The 19,288-nt window shown below is 56.8% G+C and overlaps 7 protein-coding genes across 7 annotated transcripts; 3 read left to right on the plus strand and 4 right to left on the minus strand.

The window, feature by feature from the left end:
* Nucleotides 1-2,041: 2,041 nt before the first annotated feature.
* On the plus strand, nt 2,042-3,893 carry VDAG_06013 (uncharacterized protein; the record flags this gene model as incomplete). Its single annotated transcript, XM_009659027.1, has 3 exons — nt 2,042-2,437; nt 2,515-3,562; nt 3,625-3,893. 3 exons carry the CDS (start codon nt 2,042-2,044, stop codon nt 3,891-3,893), a joined length of 1,713 nt encoding a protein of 570 aa, XP_009657322.1.
* A 1,028-nt stretch (nt 3,894-4,921) lies between these two features.
* VDAG_06014 (HET domain-containing protein) lies at nt 4,922-7,679 on the minus strand (the record flags this gene model as incomplete). Its single annotated transcript, XM_009659028.1, has 3 exons — nt 4,922-5,077; nt 5,652-5,669; nt 5,919-7,679. 3 exons carry the CDS (start codon nt 7,677-7,679, stop codon nt 4,922-4,924), a joined length of 1,935 nt encoding a protein of 644 aa, XP_009657323.1.
* Nucleotides 7,680-8,920: 1,241 nt separating this feature from the next.
* VDAG_06015 (uncharacterized protein) lies at nt 8,921-11,662 on the plus strand (the record flags this gene model as incomplete). Its single annotated transcript, XM_009659029.1, has 9 exons — nt 8,921-8,985; nt 9,084-9,206; nt 9,264-9,340; nt 9,406-10,118; nt 10,180-10,304; nt 10,360-10,508; nt 10,562-10,737; nt 10,794-10,971; nt 11,022-11,662. 9 exons carry the CDS (start codon nt 8,921-8,923, stop codon nt 11,660-11,662), a joined length of 2,247 nt encoding a protein of 748 aa, XP_009657324.1.
* Nucleotides 11,663-11,708: 46 nt separating this feature from the next.
* VDAG_06016 (HpcH/HpaI aldolase) lies at nt 11,709-12,629 on the minus strand (the record flags this gene model as incomplete). Its single annotated transcript, XM_009659030.1, has 3 exons — nt 11,709-12,214; nt 12,271-12,523; nt 12,582-12,629. The coding sequence occupies 3 exons, from the start codon at nt 12,627-12,629 to the stop codon at nt 11,709-11,711; spliced, it is 807 nt and encodes a 268-aa protein (XP_009657325.1).
* A 566-nt stretch (nt 12,630-13,195) lies between these two features.
* On the plus strand, nt 13,196-15,169 carry VDAG_06017 (HET domain-containing protein; the record flags this gene model as incomplete). Its single annotated transcript, XM_009659031.1, has 1 exon — nt 13,196-15,169. The coding sequence occupies one exon, from the start codon at nt 13,196-13,198 to the stop codon at nt 15,167-15,169; it is 1,974 nt and encodes a 657-aa protein (XP_009657326.1).
* Nucleotides 15,170-15,402: 233 nt separating this feature from the next.
* VDAG_06018 (uncharacterized protein) lies at nt 15,403-16,544 on the minus strand (the record flags this gene model as incomplete). Its single annotated transcript, XM_009659032.1, has 4 exons — nt 15,403-15,584; nt 15,660-15,735; nt 15,789-16,402; nt 16,493-16,544. 4 exons carry the CDS (start codon nt 16,542-16,544, stop codon nt 15,403-15,405), a joined length of 924 nt encoding a protein of 307 aa, XP_009657327.1.
* Nucleotides 16,545-18,080: 1,536 nt separating this feature from the next.
* Nucleotides 18,081-18,801, minus strand: VDAG_06019 (uncharacterized protein; the record flags this gene model as incomplete). Its single annotated transcript, XM_009659033.1, has 2 exons — nt 18,081-18,516; nt 18,578-18,801. The coding sequence occupies 2 exons, from the start codon at nt 18,799-18,801 to the stop codon at nt 18,081-18,083; spliced, it is 660 nt and encodes a 219-aa protein (XP_009657328.1).
* Between the last annotated feature and the right edge of the window lie 487 nt (nt 18,802-19,288).

The following is a 19,288-nucleotide window of genomic DNA, read 5'->3' on the forward strand; positions in this document are numbered from 1 at the left end:
TGACGGTGCGGGGCCGTGTTGGGGCGGCGGGCGGCTAATCGCCCAGTTCAGTGCGCGCAGGCCAACGTGCCTCTGAATTAAGTGTGGGCCAGGCTCTGGTGAAACGGCGTGTTTCGAGCTCGACGACACGACGCCGCGTCTCTCGTCTCAGCGGTTTGCCCATCTGATGCGACACGCCGGTCCGATGGGCAATGTGCCTGGCTGTGTTATGTAGAGGTTGTGCCTTGATTGTGAAAGGGATAAATGGCTGGCTCAAGAACATGGGTGATCTGCTCGACCGTGCTCCAGCTGCATGTATATCGCCATCACACGATCGCCGACGGCACGATGATCGGGTCCCGAGCACACGGGTCTTGGGAAATGGCCTGCTGTTTGCCTCTGCTGGCTGCCTTTGTGTGCACCTCGACAAGGCTGGGCTGAGAGAGGCTGGCGTCAGAGGGTTGCCTTGGTACACTTTGCGGCTGCACATGGTTGTCGCCGATTGAGCTTGATGCTGCGTAAGCCGTGGCTGCGGCTGGAGGTTTGACGCCTGTGCCTCGTGGGTAAGCAAAACACGGAGGCACCATCCAGGTCGTCATCATCCGGGTCGTCATCCTGGCTGGGTCTTGATCTTGATTAGGTCGTCATCCTGGCTGGGTCGGCTCCATGTGCAGAGCAGACCTGCGGTCTCTGCAAGCCAATTTCGATGAGGTTAAAGAATGGCTGAATGTAGTGAAAAATATCCACATGACCAATGTTTGACAAGAAATTCAATCGACGGAATAGATAGAGTAGGTAGGACCAGATGGAAGAGACACCCCTCTCCGAGACAAGCCTCCAGATGAGACTTCCTCCATTGCCAAAGTGCATGCATGATCTGATAAGGTAAGCCGTGGCGGTGCGTGGCGGTGCACATTGCATGAGGTGATCGCCGGCAACGCTTGCACCGCAGACATTCGAGCCCCCCCACCCCCCTGCCCAATTAATTTATCAAGTACTGAGTACGGCCAACACGAACTGCCCCGCCATCCTTTTTAGGGGGTCCGCGGGTCTCATCAGTCTGTCACTGGTACTCTCATCAACTGAAAATGGACCAAACTCACATTGGTCATGTCAGGTCAGTTGGGTTTGCTGCTCCTTCTCCCCCCCCCCCCCCCCCCCTCCGAAGAAAAAAATTCATCATTTCCTGCCCCATCTCCCTTTGTGTACCCTATGTGTATGTGCGCCTTGATAACCCCCCACCCCCCCCCCTCCTCTCCCCAATTTTTGCCACCTGCTCCGTTGGCTGACAACTGGGAACCCTACTTTACCCACTCCCTGCAAAGTGGAGATCCGAAAACTTTTTGACTCTACTTTGACTCTACTTTGACTTTACTTTGGTCTCCTAAACCTCCGATCCTACGTCGCAAACACTGGTCCTGCCTCATCTCGTGATCTTTCCTTTCCACCCACCCCTCTGCTGCTGTGCAGTCCACCGTGCCTGAGCCGCCCGACATTGCTACCTCCTCTGCTCTCGATCATCGCCGAAAACGAAACCGAAGACAACGACGACACCATTGGAACCGACTGTGCGCGTGGCTTCTTCATTGCGCACGCGACCATCCGCCGAGACCGCGTAAAGTGGCTCATCCCTCCCAATCTCAACCCATCCAAAGGGGACGTTCGACTATTGACATCTCATTTCCCCCGCCTACCGTACGCCACGGTCTCTCCATTCCTTTCATACTAACTTCTTTTTTCCTTTTTCCTCTCTTTCCGATTCTCGTGTTCGTCGCTTCGGAATATTCCCACCCGTTTCGCCATCTTCTTCTGTTTGAAGCAAACCATCAAGGTCGTCAGGCGTCACATCAACTTGGTGGTGCTTCCAAATCAGCGAGAGAATCGAACGACCATCCAACCGCCCGACGACACCGCCCACCACCGCAAAGACGGCAAACTTGACGCACACGACATCCGCCGTAGCGAAAGCGTCGTCGTCATCATCATCATACTTTAAATCAACCGCACACCTCTCGATACCCGATAAACGCGCACCGGCGATTGCGCCGATCCCAGCAGCGACATGTCTGCCAGGCCTGCAGACAGTCGGCACACCGGCCCCGACCGAGCCCTGCGAGACGGATGCGAGGGCAGGGCCGCCGAGGAAGAGTTGACACACATCATGGCTGCCTCGATCATCGGCAGCACCGTCCTCAACATTGCCTCGAATCCCGTCTCTCCCGGCTCCTCCAGCCCGCCCCTCGACCAGACCAAGGGCTCCGACTTTGTCCCGCCGACGCGGCCCAGCAGCACGCCGTTTCCCCACTCCGAACCGCGGCATGCCAACTACCACTATCTGTCGGGCGACGAGGACATGCTGGATTTCGAGCACGACGCCGGCTTCACGACGACGCCCTACTCGGAACACTTTGAGACGGTGCTCGAGATGAAGCTGAGCCTGCTCGATCTGCCCTCCGAGGTTGCACGAGATGATCCTCGACCACCTCTTTGGCTACCGTGTGTCGACAAAGTCGAAAAAGCTCCGTCGACATGCAGAGCGTCACCAAGAGCTGGAACACGGCGCTGCGACATTCGCGTAGGAGAGAGCTGTCCGAGCTGGCGCTGATCAATCACACATGGAGGATCCTGATCCAGCAGAGGCTGTTCCGACACTTGAAGCTCAAGGCGACCATCGACTCGGTCCACGCCGCCATGACCTTCTTTGCCGCACACGATGACCTGCGTTACTACGTCAAGCACATTGAGCTGTGGTTCCCCGTCTTCCAGCCAAAGTACGGCCCGCTAGCCCTGAGTTCCGCCCTGGCGCTACCGACAGTGACGTCCGACGGCCTCACCAACGCGACGTACACGCTACCGGCCAACAACTGCACCCTCGAGGAGGCCCTCCTCTTCGTCGCCGAGACGCTGCCGTTCGTCATGATCCTGACGCTCGAGGGCGGGGAGCGGAAGAAGGCGCCCATGGTGCAGCATTCCTCCTGGGCTGGCCCCAACGACTGGGCCCTGCCGATCCTCGAATCCGTCCGCACGCTCGTCACGAGGGGCCAGTGGAACCTCATGCGCACCGACGAGGATTTCAAGTCGATCCTCTCGTCCCTGCCCAACCTCACCGACTGGCACGGCTCCTACTCCAAGCCCAAGTCCAAGAGCTATCTCTCCATGGCCCGCGTCCTGCCCGACCTGCCCGCCGCCCACCTCAAAAGCCTTCACCTCTGCCTCGAGAGCGACTACCGCCGCGAGGTCACCTACCCGGCCCACCACGTCAAGGTCTGCCGGACCGTCCACTTTTGCACCAAGCTCGCCGAGGCCGTGCCCCAGCTCGAGCACTTTTCTTACACGGGCCGGATCTGCAAGTCCTTCTTCCGCGTCCTCGCCGAACTGACCGACCCTCGCACGACGCGGCTGAAGAGTATCGACATCACCGTCAAGAACTGCTGCCGACCTGTGCCCGTGTTCCACGAGTCTGGCAGCGGCATCCAGGACACGGGGTTCATTGATGCGTTTGAGCTGCTCGTTGTCCAGGGTATTCGGGCGCTGCATAAGCTTCGGTCTGTGGATTACCTGCGGATCCGCTTTGTAGACTTAGGTGCGTTTCCCTTTGAGTTCTTGTGCGCGATATTCGAAGTGACGCCTTGCTGACCTGCGCAGACTCCCTGCTGCCGCCTCTGAACCCCTACTTCCTCCTCCGCGGCGACGCCTGTCTCGGCATCTGGAGCGGGCGCATCCTCTCCGAGCTCAAGGACGCCCGGCCGCGCGCGGCGTACGAGGAGCTCAGCGAGACGTTTGGCGACATTGGCATCAACAAGGACGGGAGGCTGGTGATCAGCGGGTCTGGCGCCAACTACCAGCGGTCGCAGTTTCGGTCGCTCAAGGTCAACAACTATCACCTGCTGGCGACAAGCATCATTCCGGGGTGATATATCCGAGTGCAGTATTCCCGGGAGAGGCAGTCCCATGAAAGGCAGTCCCGGGCGAAGAGTGCTCTGCTCCTGCAGAGGCGGGTCCTCTCCCTCCCACACGAGAGGCTTGGGACCCAAACAACACATTTAGTACAGAGGATTTGAGAGATGCATCTGAGGAGCATGAAAAGGGAGAAAGTGCCCTTGAAAAAAGAGGCAAGGCGTTTACACGGATGTTATTTATGGGTTGGAGAATTTGGGTGCATTGTTTGAAACCGGTCCCCCCCCAACAACAAACCCCTCCTACTCGTTCCGCGCTCGGCGAATCCGGGCCGACAAGACTTTGGCGCCCCATTAATAGCCGCGGAGAAGACAAACGGTCTTGCGAGCTCGACGGCTGCGGCGGACGGGAAGGGAGGTGGAGCGGGCGGCTATGATATATCTCTTGTGGGATGGCGGTTTTTATACCTGGACAATTTTTGGGACATGGGAGTTTGACACGATATCGGAGGCACGGGCGCGTTGGCGGGTTGGTCTCTGGGGTTTTGATCTGTTTGTCGAGAGAAGCCTTGAATCTGGGCCCCGCGAGGAGTAGGCTATAATACCACGGCGAGAGTCGTTTGATGTGTTGTTGTGTTTGGGCAGGCTTCGGCTTGGGTCACTGGATGCGTTTGTGGGTGAGTGACACACTGGTGAGGTTGGCTGACGGAAGACTGGCCGTGCTGGAGTGGGAGGTTGATGCTTGTCCTTGCATAAGGTTTGGTGCGCCCTGAACTGGTGATAGATAGCACAGTTTGGCTCGCTTCCTTGAATCCGATCCCGACTCTTGTTAAATAGCCATTGCCCGTTAATTTGCTCACCTACGGTACGGACATGGTGTGGTAGCTCGACTACTGCTGGGCGGCACTTTAGAGCTACAGGCCGAGTCGACGAAGCGCATCATTAGAGAGCCAAATCAAGCACCTGATGTAGCTATGCATGACACGGGCATCACCGCCGGAAGCCGATATAGGCTGCGGTTGCGGCTGTGCTGAGGCTGCTCTTTGCTATGCTTGGGTGTTTGGGTGCTTGGGTGCTTGGGTTGGGTCCTTGGGGCTTGCGGATTGGGGCTTATAGGGGGAGGGGCAGAGCTCGCCCGTTATACCCGGCATCGAGCTACCGATACAGATATAATATCTAACGGTCTGCGCCTTCCTAATACTCTATTTATAATACCGTATTATACGCTACTCGCTATATAATTAGATAATATTAAATTTCGTATTATTAATATTAATACCCTTTCTTTTTCAATTTAGATAAGGAGTATCGATATATACTTAATATTAAACTAGGTATGTACCCTCGTGGCCAGCGTCGGTCACCTAGCACTTTTACTAAGGACTCGAAATCTGGTTTCATTCATCAGGGTGGTTTGTGTAGCGTTGAGTCTTGCATTCAAGGAATATCAGCTCTCATTGCCAAGCATCTGACTAGATGAGAAGATCCACGAGCGAACCTCGTCGTGGATTTGAAGCCAGTTTTTACGCCTAGTCTAAGTATCTCGTGCTACGAGATAAACAGTTTGCTTATCTTGCCTACCCTTGCCCGGATTCACACTCGGCTATATCCCTTTAGGAGCGAGACCGGTCTCATGTAATTTGAAGCCAAGGGGAGCGGCTAGACTGCCTACTTGAAAGATTCTTATCTGATACAGTGCGGTCAAGCGATATTATAGAGATGGTCCGAAAACTGAATTCTGCCATAACATCTGGCGCCCAGTTCCTACCGTCGTACCTGAGGTCGTTCTCGCTCCTGAAGGGATGACATGATAGACGTTTACTGACATTGATGAGTTGTTAAAAAGCTCATTCTTGAGCGCCGCTTGCATGAAAAGTACAATGATTGAATCCCTGCCAAGTTCCTCTTACACCCACATTAGAGACACAAACAACTCTCTGCGTAGTGTGGTGTAGCGGATCTTCGGATAGCGGCCCATCATGATGCTGGCTGGAAGACCCACGAAGATGCCGAAATATATCCACACACGGGTCATAGCCTTACTTTAATATATGCGGTAATCGTGAGAGTCGCCGCCTGCCTGTGCTGCGTGAATACCAGGCGGACCGACATGTTGCTGGCTTCGCCCCCGTCCCTGTAAACGAAGGTCTGCTCCACCGAGTCTGCATAAAATTTCCCCTTAAACCGAGTGCCGTGATGCTCTGCCCGAAGCAAATCGTCGATCTCTCTGGCGTCTTTTAAGCTGCAGAGTCTTTTGGCGATGGAGCCGGTCAGAATCAACCATGAGACCGTCGAATCGTGCAGCAGGAACGCGGGACGGATGCGGCATACGACCCAGAGAGGCCCCCACACTTTGTCGGTTGTTGCGTCTCTCAACATGAGCGAGCAGCCAGTCCAGCCGAGCACGTCCGGCGTACTGCAATACTTCACTCTGTGAAGGGCGTGGCCGGGATACCTGTTTGTGACGCGTCCTTCTGCGTTCAGACAGTCTTCGCCGCGCGCCTCGAGCGGCCTTTGCGACTGGATGGTCTCAACGGAACAGAACGGGTAGAGATCAAGTCTCCTGACTGGCAACTGTGTTGCCGTTCTGTCCAGCTGCGACTGGGATAGTTTCTGAATTGTATGTTGGCTTAGATAGAACTGCGTCATTTCGAACGCCGGGGTCGCCTGTCCCTCTGCGTCAAAAGCCGCCCAGTGAAAGTCTAGCACCGTTTGGGTGTAATCCCTGACAAACAGCTTCAAGCTGCTGTCCAGAGGTCTAACGAGCAAGCCCAGCTGGCGAAAATTGGTTGTCGGGGAGAGGGCCGCAACGTAAAGGGTCTTGGAAAAGCCACCATCCTGAGCTATGATGCTCCCGAGTTCAGCTTTCAACCTGGCATCATAGACGCACTCGTCATACAGTCTGTGGATAGGAGCCAGGGGTGCGTGCAGTTGCAGGCCCTTGTTCGTCATGGCGAAGGGCGTCTCCAACGAGGATATGTCGCTCCATGCTGCGCGACCTGTGGATACGTGTGAGAACTCCAGTGGGCTTCGGGCCAGAGGGCCTCTCAGAGTCCGATGCTCATCGTCTGCCGTCTTCCAAAAGAAGATTGAAGAACCATCGTCAACTTTCATGATTTCTTCTTGCAACCGGAGGAAGGCTTTAGACCCTTCACCGTAGAGAAGCGGCATGTTGATATCGAACAAGCCCATGAGGCAGTAGGCCATGTCTTCTACCCTTGACGTCTGACGGTGTGCAGCCCAACTCATCTTTGTCGCTACGCTTATGCCTTCGAGAAGGCCATCGGTCAAATGACCCCGGTCGATGGAGAGGAAGCCTGAAAGAACTTGCGCGTGCTCTTCCTTGGTGCCCATGGCCGTCCAATCTGCGGTGTAAAAACTGACATTTGCGGGTGCGAGGACTTCCTGTAGAGTCCAGCCCCGGGTGAACCACCTGCAATGACCTATGTCATTCATAAAGGCCGACCTCGGACTAGGTTGATAGTCTTGGAGGTAGACCAGGCATAGCTCTGAATCGCGATACCAGGAAAACATGGAATTGATGGCCTCAGACAGCTCGGCGCTGCTGGACTTGTCGATGCAGCATGTGTCGATCCAGGTATAGGAATAGCCCAGCTTTCGACTCTCCGCAGCACACACGTGAATCTTCTGGTAGCCGGCTTTGCGCCGCACCTCGTCGGTGGGGTTCAGCATTTCCTGGTGGGTGATTTCTTCAGTTTCCCACGTGTGTGAGAGGATGGAGTACTCCGGAATGTAGCCGAAGAAACAGTGAAGGGTGAGGTCATCGGTTTTGAGAAGCCACATCTTGGTGATCTGTGAGTTTGGGCCTTATGATAACCTAGTGGTATGGCTAATAGTCCAGACTATGTGGTATCGAGGCGGAATGAAGGTTCTTTAAGAGATCATCGGTGTAAGGGGCTGGTCGTCAAGCGTCTCGCTGGGACGAGGCCTTGAATGTATGATTATTAGACACAGAGCAAGACGAAGAAAAAACCAAACAAAGGGTCTCTGTGCCCCTGTATGAAGGAGGAGATGAAGTCACGCACGACCCTCCCCGAGAACGAGCTGCTGAGGCGCAGGATCAGCCTTGGATAATATGTAACAATTAGCCGCTCACCACTTCGCAAGGCTGCATGACCTGCATGCGGAATGCATGCTGAGCCACCCAAACGCAAGTGGTTTTAATTCGTAAGGCAATGATTGGAAACGATACTCGGATGGGAAAAGGCCAGTACGCCTTTTCACTGGCAGTTCCTCGGTCACTGGCACCACATAAGGTGCTAGACCGATGGAGAGAGCTGTCGCCTGAAATAAGTCGATATACTATCGCCACCAAGTGAACAAATGCTCCAATTGAATGTCACCAAGGCACTGGACTCGATTCTCAGTAGCTGAATAGCTCAGGCCATGGTTGGCACCTCACAATCGTAAAGGAGCAACTTTGGGTATTGCAAGACCGCTGAGCTGAAGTAAAGCCCCTTCGTCTCGACCGGGATGCAGCTCACAGGGGTGAGTCTCAACTTCATCCTACCCAGTTCGGAGACTCTTTAAGGCTAACTAACCTAAGGGTATATACTTAGTATATACTTAGCATATACTAAGCATATGCCTAATATATATTAAAATATATATCTTAAATACCCTTAATTCTTAAGATAGTTTTTTTTTAAATTTTTTTTACCATATATGCTATATAGGGCCCGTGCACCTTGAATTGTGCACGGTACTCCCCGCCCCGACGTTTTTCCGAACTCGGGGGTCTAAACTTCATTTATATCCCTGTCAGCTGCGACCCGTGCTTCGTCGGCTTTTGTCGAGACGGGACGAAGCACAATCTGCCTCCGCCCGCGCGAGTCATGCGCATACCGCCGGCTTCGGAACCAGAGCCGAGGGTTGACGACCCTGACGCGGGGCAATCGGCTCAGTTGGGCGAACATGGCCACCAGCCTTGGCGAACACCCTGCGACGCCGACCGCGAACGACAGCACACTTCGGCCCCGCGATTCGGCTCGCCGCCCGGCCCATAACTGCTTCCTTCGGCGCAGATGGAGCGAGAAGAGTCGGCACCGGCCGAGCCGCAGCCTGGCAAGGTCGCCCGGTCGGCCGCTGCGTGAGTTTGGCCCCATGCCCCCGCCCGTGGCCCGAGATTCGGCTTGGCTTTGCATGAGGACTGCCCTGCCATGCGAGGACGTAATTGACGTATCCCAGGTGCCATACATGCCGGAGCAAGAAGGTCAAGTGCTCGGGGAGCTATCCGTGTCGGTATTGCTCGAAGCGAAACCTCGAATGCCAGTTCCCAGGACACGGCAAACGAAAGTTGTTTTCCGTCTCGTGAGTTGTACCATGATTCCTGTATATGTCACTTTGTTCAGCTGCTGATTGTAGTAGGGATATCCAGAATCTCGAAGATCGTCTGCATTTGTACGAACAACAGAGCGGCCAGCCGTCAGCCAAGGTAGCACGAGGTGAGCAGCCTCCCCGCGCGGTGTCCTGGCACCTCATCATGAGATGATGCTCATTGACCATGCAGTCGCAAGATCCGAAAGCGAGGGCCATGTCGTTCTCTCGTCCACAGCATCTGTCACCAACGATGGCACCCGTCAACCGGAGACCCCCTCGCCTGCGTATGGCTTCCGGACCGAACCCAGCCGCCACGGCCGCACATCGAGTTATCCCATCAGCGCGTCACACACAACACCATCCGCCGACCCCACAGGCGATGCCATCAGCTCCAGCTACGATCTGCGGACCGATGTGCGGAGTCTGCTCGCCTCGCGCCCGAGCCTGCCCTCACACCCAAGTCACGACGACCGCGGCTCCCTCCAGCCGGGCCGCCCGTCATCTCACCCGCACAGGACAATCCTCGACATGCTGCCGCCCGAATCAGACGCCGCGTTCCTCGTCGAGACGCTCCTCTCCTTTGTCGGGGTCTCGCAGCAATTCTTCGATCCTCGGGACGTGCTGGACCAGGTAGACCAGCTCTACGAGAACCCTGACAAGCTAAAGCAGGATTCGATCCTGCGCTTCTGCGAAACCATTCTCGTGCTAGCCGTGGGCATCCAGTTTGCAGTCAAGTCAACAGAGCGGAAGAAGAACCCCGGCATCGAGCTTTTTGACTTTGCCATGGGCTCTCTGCCGAGCGTGTCGACCTGGCGCGCTACGAGCACGCCGATCATGGGCATCCTCGGCCTGGCGGCTGTCTACCTGCAGAACCTCGATCGGAAAGACGACGCATACTTTTACGTCAGTACAGCCCAAGGACCGGCATATCGCGCCCCCCCAAATCCAAACTAAAACGTAGCAGTCAAGCACAGCCTTGCGGCTGGCGATCTCCTGTCGCCTGCATAAGAAGGCCCATACGCGACGTCAGCTGCAGTCGGAATGGGTCAAGTCGAACAGACTCTGGTGGACGATCTACATGCAAGACAGGTACACGGTCCGTCTCAAAACATGCCCGAAGAGAGAACTGATGATGGAGCGAAAGACGCCTAGCTGCAGCGACAGAAAGCCCTCTGGGCATCGAGGACGACGCGATCACGATCGAGGCGCCGTTCCCGTCATTCGGCTTCCAGTCGCCTGATGCCATCAACATCAATGTCAGCCTGGCTCGCGTCAGTGGCCAGATCTACTCAAGTATGCTGTCTTGTCCGAATGCGCTTCGTGGACATTCTGCTGACGAAACCCAGCAATCTATGGCTGCCACATGATTCGACAGGACGCGTTCGTGATCCGCGTGCAGGCTGTGATGCGATCCCTCCACAAGATCGCCCGTAGCATGCCCTCCGAGTTCTCGCTGGACTTCGGGGCGCCTGTTCTGAAAGTGACCAGAACGGCAGCATCACTACACTTGATGCTCTACCAGGTCAGTCGTCTGGATGCAAGTCTGCGTAGGGACACGACTGACACTGGCCGTTACAGCCCTTGATGTATGCTGCGCGGCCGCTGCTGCTCAGAGCGGCAAAGGGCGTCATCGGCCACCAGACGCAGAGCAGTGGTTTGGACGAGCCCCTGCTGCAGTCCCTCATCAAGCCGTGCCTGGCTGCTGCTCGTCGAAGCCTCATGATTCTGACGGCCATGCAGAATCAGGGCATCCTCGGTGCGTGACCAGACAACTCCCTCTTCGGCATCTGGCTAACAACCCGTCAGCGATGTACGGCTTCTTCGACCTGGACGCCATCTTCTCCGCAGCCTTCAGCGTCATCCTCGACAGCGTCATGAACACGCACGCCAGGACAGCCAACTCGACCTGGCTCAACAGCGCGTGCCATCTGCTCCTCGTCATGGGGGAGTGCGGCAACGCCGCCGCTGCATCACGCAGGGTCGAGATCCTGCGCATATGCGAGCACCTCTCGCTGCCCTTTGAGCCCGACGAGCACAACAGATCGATCCCGGGCGACGGCATCAAGGCCGCCGACGCAGCCAACCGCGTCGACGACGTCGCCGCCACGCTGACGTCCCTGCGCCAGGGGAACTTGCCTCCCTACAGCACGGCGCCGCCGTCCGCCGAGTTTTCCGGGGCGGCGCAGACGATCGGCATGGCCGGGCTCACGGACGACACGGTCAGTCCGTTTGCGCAGCTCGAGGACATGTTTGACATCCAGGCGTTCCTCGGATCGGACGAGCAGCCGAGCGGCGAGGCGCAGTTGTCGGAGCATGTGGCGGCGGCTGAGGGCGCGACGATCGATGATGGCGATTTCTCCTGGCTGTACCAAGATTCTGATTTCGCGTTGACGGGCGCGGACATGATGGACTGGGAAGTGTTTGGGCGGTATCTCAATCTTTCGTGATGGCATCATTTCATTCAGGCCCCGGCAAATGGGCGGGTATCTCTGTCTACGCCTTTAGTATCTTTGTTTCTTCCAGCGCCACAACATCCTTGACTGCTGCGCTCATAAACTTGGCCATCATGGACATGTCGTGCTGGACCACGATCCATCGCACACCGTACTCGTGGATGCACTTGTGGATAATGTCTGGGCGGTCGTAGATACCTGCTAGGGCGAGAAGTCGTCCGTGGCGCTTCGCAGCCTGCGAAATCTTGCGTATAGCATCGTCAAAGACAGGACTGTCCCACTTGCCAGGAATGCCGAGCTCAATAGACAGGTCGTTTGAGCCGACCATGATGACGTCGACGCCTTCGACAGAGGCAATATCGTCGATCCGGTCCACGGCTTCGGGGCTCTCGATCATGACAAACACCGAAGAAAGCGACGCATTGCCGACTTTGATGACCTTGTCGACAGAAGCAGACTTGTAGCCGAAATGCGGTAGCGTGCCAGTAATGGATCTCTTGCCCAGCGGCGGGAATTTGCACGCTCTGACAGCTTCTTGGGCTTGCTCTGCTCTCGCATCAGTACTCTACGCAGTTCCTTCAACAAGGCGGGCCGTAGCATACCGACAGTGTCAACGTGGGGAAAGATGACACCCTGAGCGCCGCCGTCGAGAACCCGTTGCACGAAACCTCGTCCGACATGGCCCGGCACCCGCACAAAGGGCGAGATGCCGGCCGTCATGGACGTGACGCAGAGCTCGCTAGCCGTGCCGAGGGAGAGGGTGGAGTGCTCGAGATCAATGAAGATGCCGTTGAAGCCGGCGTTTGCGACGAAGCGAGGGGTCTCGAGGGCTGTGAGGACTTTAATGCCGAAGACCTGAGCATGTCAGATGTCGTTCATAGGAGAAGAACTGTGTGTTACGTGCCTTGCAGACCTTGTCTTGGGCGGCGAGCTCATTGAGGCGATTTGGGTAGGCAGACATGATTGCGATAGGTTCGAGACACACAACTGGGCGATAACAAGCCTTGTTTCCCAAATGAACGAGGATAATGGTAAAGTTGTAAGCGAAGCTGATTGTCAGAATGCCAGTGGTCGTACATGACTCTGACTCTGGGGTCCATTCGGCATCTTTGGCGTCGGGGACGGATGCCGAGATGGCTTCGGTCGCTCACCCCGACGGTGGGCCTCCAAGACGAGTCCCATTCTTTTCGTCATATTCGCTTTATTCAGACACCGCGAGCAGATGATACAATTGACGTCGTCGGCTCTCGTCGAAACAAGTAGCAAAGACGACGGGATGAGGTTCATGAGAGTGGTACCTCTGGCGTCGAAGGTCTGTTGATGACCCCTGGACCGAAGTCCCTCAACCTGCATCAGCTGAACCCCCTGCCCTCCACAACAACCCCAGCACACATTGCGGCACGGGAGAATACCCCGCCCACCAGCAGCAGCATGAACACGCGAGAGCCGCATGTAAGATGCAGACGGAACGGAAACCTCTCACGTTAGCGGCCACTATGAGGGCACGCGGCTCGTCTCTCGCCCACGATGCGCCTCATATACGCCAAGACGTACGAGCTCCACGAATTCTTCGCTGGGGACGTGCCGCCCTACGCGATCCTGTCGCACACGTGGGCCGACGATGAGGTGACCTACCACGACATCAAGGCCATCACCAGCTGGACCAAGCCGAAGCAAGGGTTCCCCAAGATTCAGTGGGCGTGCCAGGAAGCGACGGTCAAGGGCATCGACTATGTCTGGGTCGACACGTGCTGCATAGACAAGTCGAGCAGCGCCGAGCTCAGCGAGGCCATCAACTCGATGTACCAATGGTATCGTGACGCGCAGGTCTGCTACGCCTACCTTGAGGACTTTCCGGCGCAGGAGAAGCCGGCCAAAGCAGTCGAACCGGGCCAGGTCAGAAAGGTGGACTACACCGTCTTCCGGCAGTGTCGCTGGTTCACGCGGGGCTGGACGCTGCAGGAGCTCCTGGCGCCGCCACTCGTCAAGTTCTTCTCGTCCAACTGGGTGTCGATCGGGTCGATCGGCGTGGGCCGGTCCAAGGCGGCGAGCGCCAAGATCACGGACGCGCTGACGGGCGCGACAGGCATCGACGGTGCCTACCTCACGCACAGCCTCCCCCTCGAGGACGCCAGCGTCGCGACCAAGATGTCGTGGGCGTCGCGGCGTACGTGCACGCGCGTCGAGGACACGGCCTACTGCCTGCTAGGCCTCTTCGGCATCAACCTGCCGCTGCTCTACGGCGAGGGCAAGCGGGCCTTTCAGCGGCTGCAGGAGGAGATTTGGCGCGAGACTGACGACCACTCGCTGCTCGCGTGGACCGTGGCGCCGGGCGACCCGCGCGCCTGGTCGCTCGGCAGCGTCTTTGCCGAGTCGCCGCTTGATTTCCGCTTCGCCGGCGCCATCGCCCGCACTGGCGATGAGCGCGGCGTGCCCTCGGCCATGACCAAGATGGGCCTCAAGCTTGACCTCGTCAGCGTGCCGCGGCCGCACCCCGAGACGTCGTTCCTTTTCGGCCAGCCGACGTACACGCTGCTGCTCAACTGCCGCCTCGGCGACCGTCGCCTTGCCGTGCTCGCGCTGCTGGACCTGCCGGACGGGCCGTTTGAGAGGCCCTATACACTGTTCACGCGCATCGCGACGCCGTCCCAAGTTCGCGAGTCGCCGCCGGAGTGGGGCTCGGACACGTCTGATGGCATGCCGCGAGACGTGCATGACGGGGCGGAACTCGACACGGTCATCGTGCGCAAGAACGTTACGGGCCGCCGCAAGGCCGTGCTGCACCTCGACCCGGGCCACGCCGAGGTCATGCTGCACGGCATGCTGCTCGACGAGTTCCACTTGAGCTCCCACTTCGACGCCCTCTATACATCGATACCGGTTCCTGCCAAGTACACTTACAAGGCCGCGCAGACCATCGCTATCCAGGGCGGCAGCGACATGTGCCAGCCGCTGACGCACCTCGAGTGCCTGCTGGTGCCGAGGGCCGACGTGGGCGGCGAGGGCAACACACGCGAGCTGATTGTGCTGAGCTGCGTCATTGGCATGCCTGGTGTCGGCGACCGTGCAGGGTGGAAGATTGCGCTGGCGTTCAGCCGATTTTATTTCGAGGATGGGTCGCATCAATTCTACAGTGGTGTTGATTCAGATACGGCAAGGGCTTTGCCTGAAAAGTCACGAGAGGATTCAGGACCCGAGGCGCCGGATCTCTTCTTGATGGACGTCACGCCTGAAGCCCCTTGCGATGGGATGGATCTTGAGGGCCTGGCCTTTCAACAGTTCCGACAAAGCCTGGCGGGACATTTCAGTCGCATACAGAAGAGGGCGGTCAACATTCAAGGTCTGCTGACGACAGCGAGGATTGAAGTCAATGGTAAGGGCACGCTGGTGGCCAAGCTCTACCGAGATGGGGATCGGGGGGCTGAGACGCACACACCCGAGGGTCGGCATGGCTTCACGGTCCTCCTCTCGTTGGAGGGTCGAGGAGCGGCGGCTGCATGACGGGGGGCCCATCGTTTTTGTGAGGTACCTAGATCGTGATGGGGATATCGATGTGCCACGAGAATCCCTGTTTGAACGACTGCCGAGGAGCCAGGGCTCGCAATGCGAATTCTGAGGAGACGAGAAGAAGAAGGAATAATGATACAGTCGTCCGATGCTATGATGGGCTTCGCAAGCCGGCAGCCGTACTCCTCCGTGGAAAGCCAGGTGATACCTGCACCGGCCTACTATTCTTAATTCAAACCAGTACACTTGAATTTGAGCAAATCCTTGGCGACGACTTCCTTCTCCATGGTTAGCAGCTTTGGCAGGTCCCACATGGAGCTGACCCAGCGGCCGCCGAGCCAGTCACGCTTCTGGCTCGTCAGGAAGGGCAGTGAGTGGCCGATGAGCTCTGGTGTTTCTGTGAGCCGGACTGCCAGGCGTCAGCAATGCTCCGCAAGTCTTTTTTTTTTTTCTTTTTTTTTTTTTTTTTTGAAGGGGGACTTACACTTGTACTTCTCTGGCAGCTTGTCTGACAAGCCCGTCGACACGGCCCCTGGGTGGACCGAATACGCCAGCACGCCCTGGCAGGTCAGTCTCTGTACTTGTTTCTTCAGGGTCAATGAGGAAAACCGACCTGCGATGCATATTCGTCTTGCAAAAATTCGGTCAACCGCACGAGCGCAAATTTACTCAGTGAATACGCCCCGCTGCCGCCGCCGATGAAATGGGCCGCGATAGACGTCAGCGTCACGACGGTCCTGTCGCCGCCACCGCTGATCATGATGGGCACAAAGGCACGGCAGCAGCGATACGTGCCCCAGTAGTTGACGTCAAAGGTGCGAATGAGGTCCTCCTCGTCGGCTTCGAGCAGTTGCGCAAAGGAGGCCATGTAGCCGGCGTTGCAGACGAGTATGTCGAGGCGGCCAGCCCATGCTTCGTCGAGACGAGCGGCGGCAGCGCGCACGCTGGCGGCATCGGTGACATCCATCTCGAGGGCGAGGACTTCGGGGGCCGGCTGTGACTCCTCCTCGGCGGCGGCGAGCAGGAGGTCGGTTGTCGTGGTCAGGTCTGTGCGAGCAGCGAGGGCGATGCGCGTGGCGCCAGCGCGGGCATAGCCGATGGCAATGGCGCGGCCGAGGCCTTGACTTGCGCCGGTAATGAGGACTGATTTCCCTGCGTGGGGGGAGTGGCGCGGGTGAATTTCTGGGTAGGCGTCATGGTGGATGTTGGGGCCGGTGAAGAGGTCGACTGGAGCGCAGGTTAGCTGGGGATGCTCGGTGTGCTTTCTGGCGGAGCATCTCGTTCAGACGTCACTGAGGTGTCGTCGAGATGGCTTACTCTGTCGCGGCGGCAGGCCCGAGGCGTCGGCTGGTATAATGCGAAGCGGCATTTTTGACCGTTCGAGGGTTCGACGGATCGAACTGCTCTCTCTCTTCTTCTCTCTCTCTCTCTCTCTCTCTCTCTCTTTCTCTCTCTGTCTCAGGAGTACGGCTCAGGAGGTTGAGAGCGTTGGAAAGGCCATTTGTGAGGTCATGTCACGGCACGCTTGATCCAGAGCCAAGACGTGTACAGCCACAATCGTCTGCGTCGACCAGCCAATGATGATGCAGAGACCGGTTGGCCTAAGATGAGACGGCGCAATTGTACAAGGCGGACTTGTTCCGGAGAATTGGCCAAGGATCGGTTTGCCCTGATGATGTGCATTGTCTTGACAAGCTCTGGCCTGCATCGGCCGTCTTCACTGCATTTGCGTTTGGTGTTGTTGGGTGTTGGGCTTTTGCTGCCTGGAGGCCCCTGCCTCGCCTGGGGGGACGCGCTTGCTTTCCTTGGTGCCTGAACTACGACAAGCACCTGAGGCAGGTGCCGTGCACCTTGGGTACCCACACAGGCAAGTCGTCGGTCGCTCATACAGCCCAACAAGTACGCTATAACCATGGGCATAACCCAATGAAGCCTGCCATGCCGTACTACCTGGTTGGAACCCCAAGTTCAAGGTACTTGTATGACCAACCGTTTATATGCTCTTCTCCGCGACATACCTTAGCTTACTATTCAGGCAGCATGAACTTCAGGCAGGCTGAGATGCATTCTGCGCAAGGTACCTTAGTTAGCCTTCGCGTTCAAGGTACCTCAATTCAGTAGACCGCAGCAGGGCAGCATGCTGATTAGGAAACCAAGGCCAGCTGTCTCTTCAAGCTTCACCCACCTCCGTCATGACGACTTATGCAGTCGTGCACAAACGACTGCTGGAACGCTCCTGCTCGAACAGTAGCCATGATCCGTTTTGAGGCGGCTTGGCCATCTCTCTTGCTCGAATTGACGACTGCGCGAGTCACTGGCCATCAGGTGCTGACACCCACCCCCAGGCGGCTGGCTGATCGCTGTGTTCGCTTCAAAAGGTACCAGGCACTGGCGACTTCCTAGGAAGTCAGCCTTCTTTGGTTTTCCAAGCCACCAGAGCTCTTGCGGCACTCACGAGTCCCTGCACAGCAAAGGCTTTCCCCTCTCCTGCTTGTTTCGTCCAGCAACCCCGCTCATACCTTTCCAGGCAAACCGTCTTCACGGGGCGCTTGACCTTCCACCACTTACACTTGGTCACCTTTCGTGTCAAAGAGCACAGCTATTCATCATCGGCAAACAACTCATCAACACACGTTGAAATAAATGTAATGAATGATTCTGCTGTCTACTGCACCTCTCCCTGCACAAGAAGGCAACAATGAAGTATTTGCGAAGCCCAAAACGAATAAGGCCAGTCAGAAACGGAGGAATACCTGGAAGTGAGGTCGAGAACGACAAGGCTCGTCCGAGGTGTAGCCACAACCACCCTCGCCCAACCAATTCGTGTATCTTTCAAGATTCAAGACATAGCCGCCAGTGCTACCGATTGAAACTCGAGGGCTGGCGAGGTTTGTCTAGCAACTCATCACTCTCTCTCCTGACGCAAGCTTCGCATGGTGAATTGGTGAAGGCCAACCAGACCATCCATGCTCTTGACGGCGTGGACCAACTCCCCGAAAAGGGTGTTATGCTGGTCACCCGTCTGCGCGCCGACCAGAACCATGAAGATGGTGCCGGTCTTTCCGCCAAGACCTCGCACCGGATAATCGTTCTCAAGGCCCCAGCCGTAGCCCCAAGGGATGTAGCCTGGGTCGTTGGTATCGGCTTTTGATAGGAGACCCTTCACGTGCTGGGTTATCTTGTCTTTCTCGTCGGCTGAAATGTCTGAGGGGAAGTAGCTGGCAATGATTTGAGTGATCGGCGACCCGAGCACATCAGTCGACGGCAGGAGAGTAACGTGCTTGGTGAACTCCCCGTGGGTACAGACCTTAGGAATGTCCTTGACAGCCTCGGCCCCGTGGCTTCGACATGGTTAGCGCACTTTCTCAGTAACAGTGGGTGCGAAGGAGCCAAACGACATACGTCTTTGCAAAGTCGACGTGCTCCTGTACCGAGTTCCAGTCGAAAAACGCCCAGACCTTGGATGAGTCCTCCTTTTCAAGACCCCAGAAGATACGCTGCGGGCCGCCGGGCTTGGTGAGGACGGTCTTCCAAACGCCGGGGAGGATGGCGCCCTCCGGGGTGCTGGGATCCGTGATCGACAGGCCAGGCTTGACGCCCATGCAGCCGACTTCAGTGATGGCCATGTTGAAATGCAGAGTCGTCTTGATACTTTGGTTGTGCTTGCTTAAAGGCATACCGAATGTTTTCGTCGGGGAACCATGGGATCGCTTATATGCCGCCGGATCGAAAGGCTGCCTAAATTCCAGGCGTCAATGTGAGCATGGCAACGCAATCGGATGACGATGCGCATATCTGACACAGGGTACATTGATAGCTAGGCAGACGTGCACGCTTCCACACCAGTGCTTGAGGCGCATCCTTTTCCATTGTTGGATAAAGTCGACAGGCTTTTTGTAAGTGACGTGAATAGGCAGCAGGGGAAATATGTCAAACTGGATCAATTTGATGTCCTTTTAAGACCTTGCGGGGGACTTGCGGTCTCGAGCGGAAGTTTACGGTCGCCGAAATGTGTCATTCGAGACCTACACGCGAAAATGGTAGGCGTGCAAGACACGACCACAACTGCTTCTATTGGGCAGGGTCATTGAGGACACGACCAGCTCGGTATAG

The sequence above is a fragment of the Verticillium dahliae genome, genomic scaffold, assembly GCF_000150675.1.
Source record: "Verticillium dahliae VdLs.17 supercont1.13 genomic scaffold, whole genome shotgun sequence".
Taxonomy (NCBI): Eukaryota; Fungi; Ascomycota; class Sordariomycetes; order Glomerellales; family Plectosphaerellaceae; genus Verticillium; species Verticillium dahliae.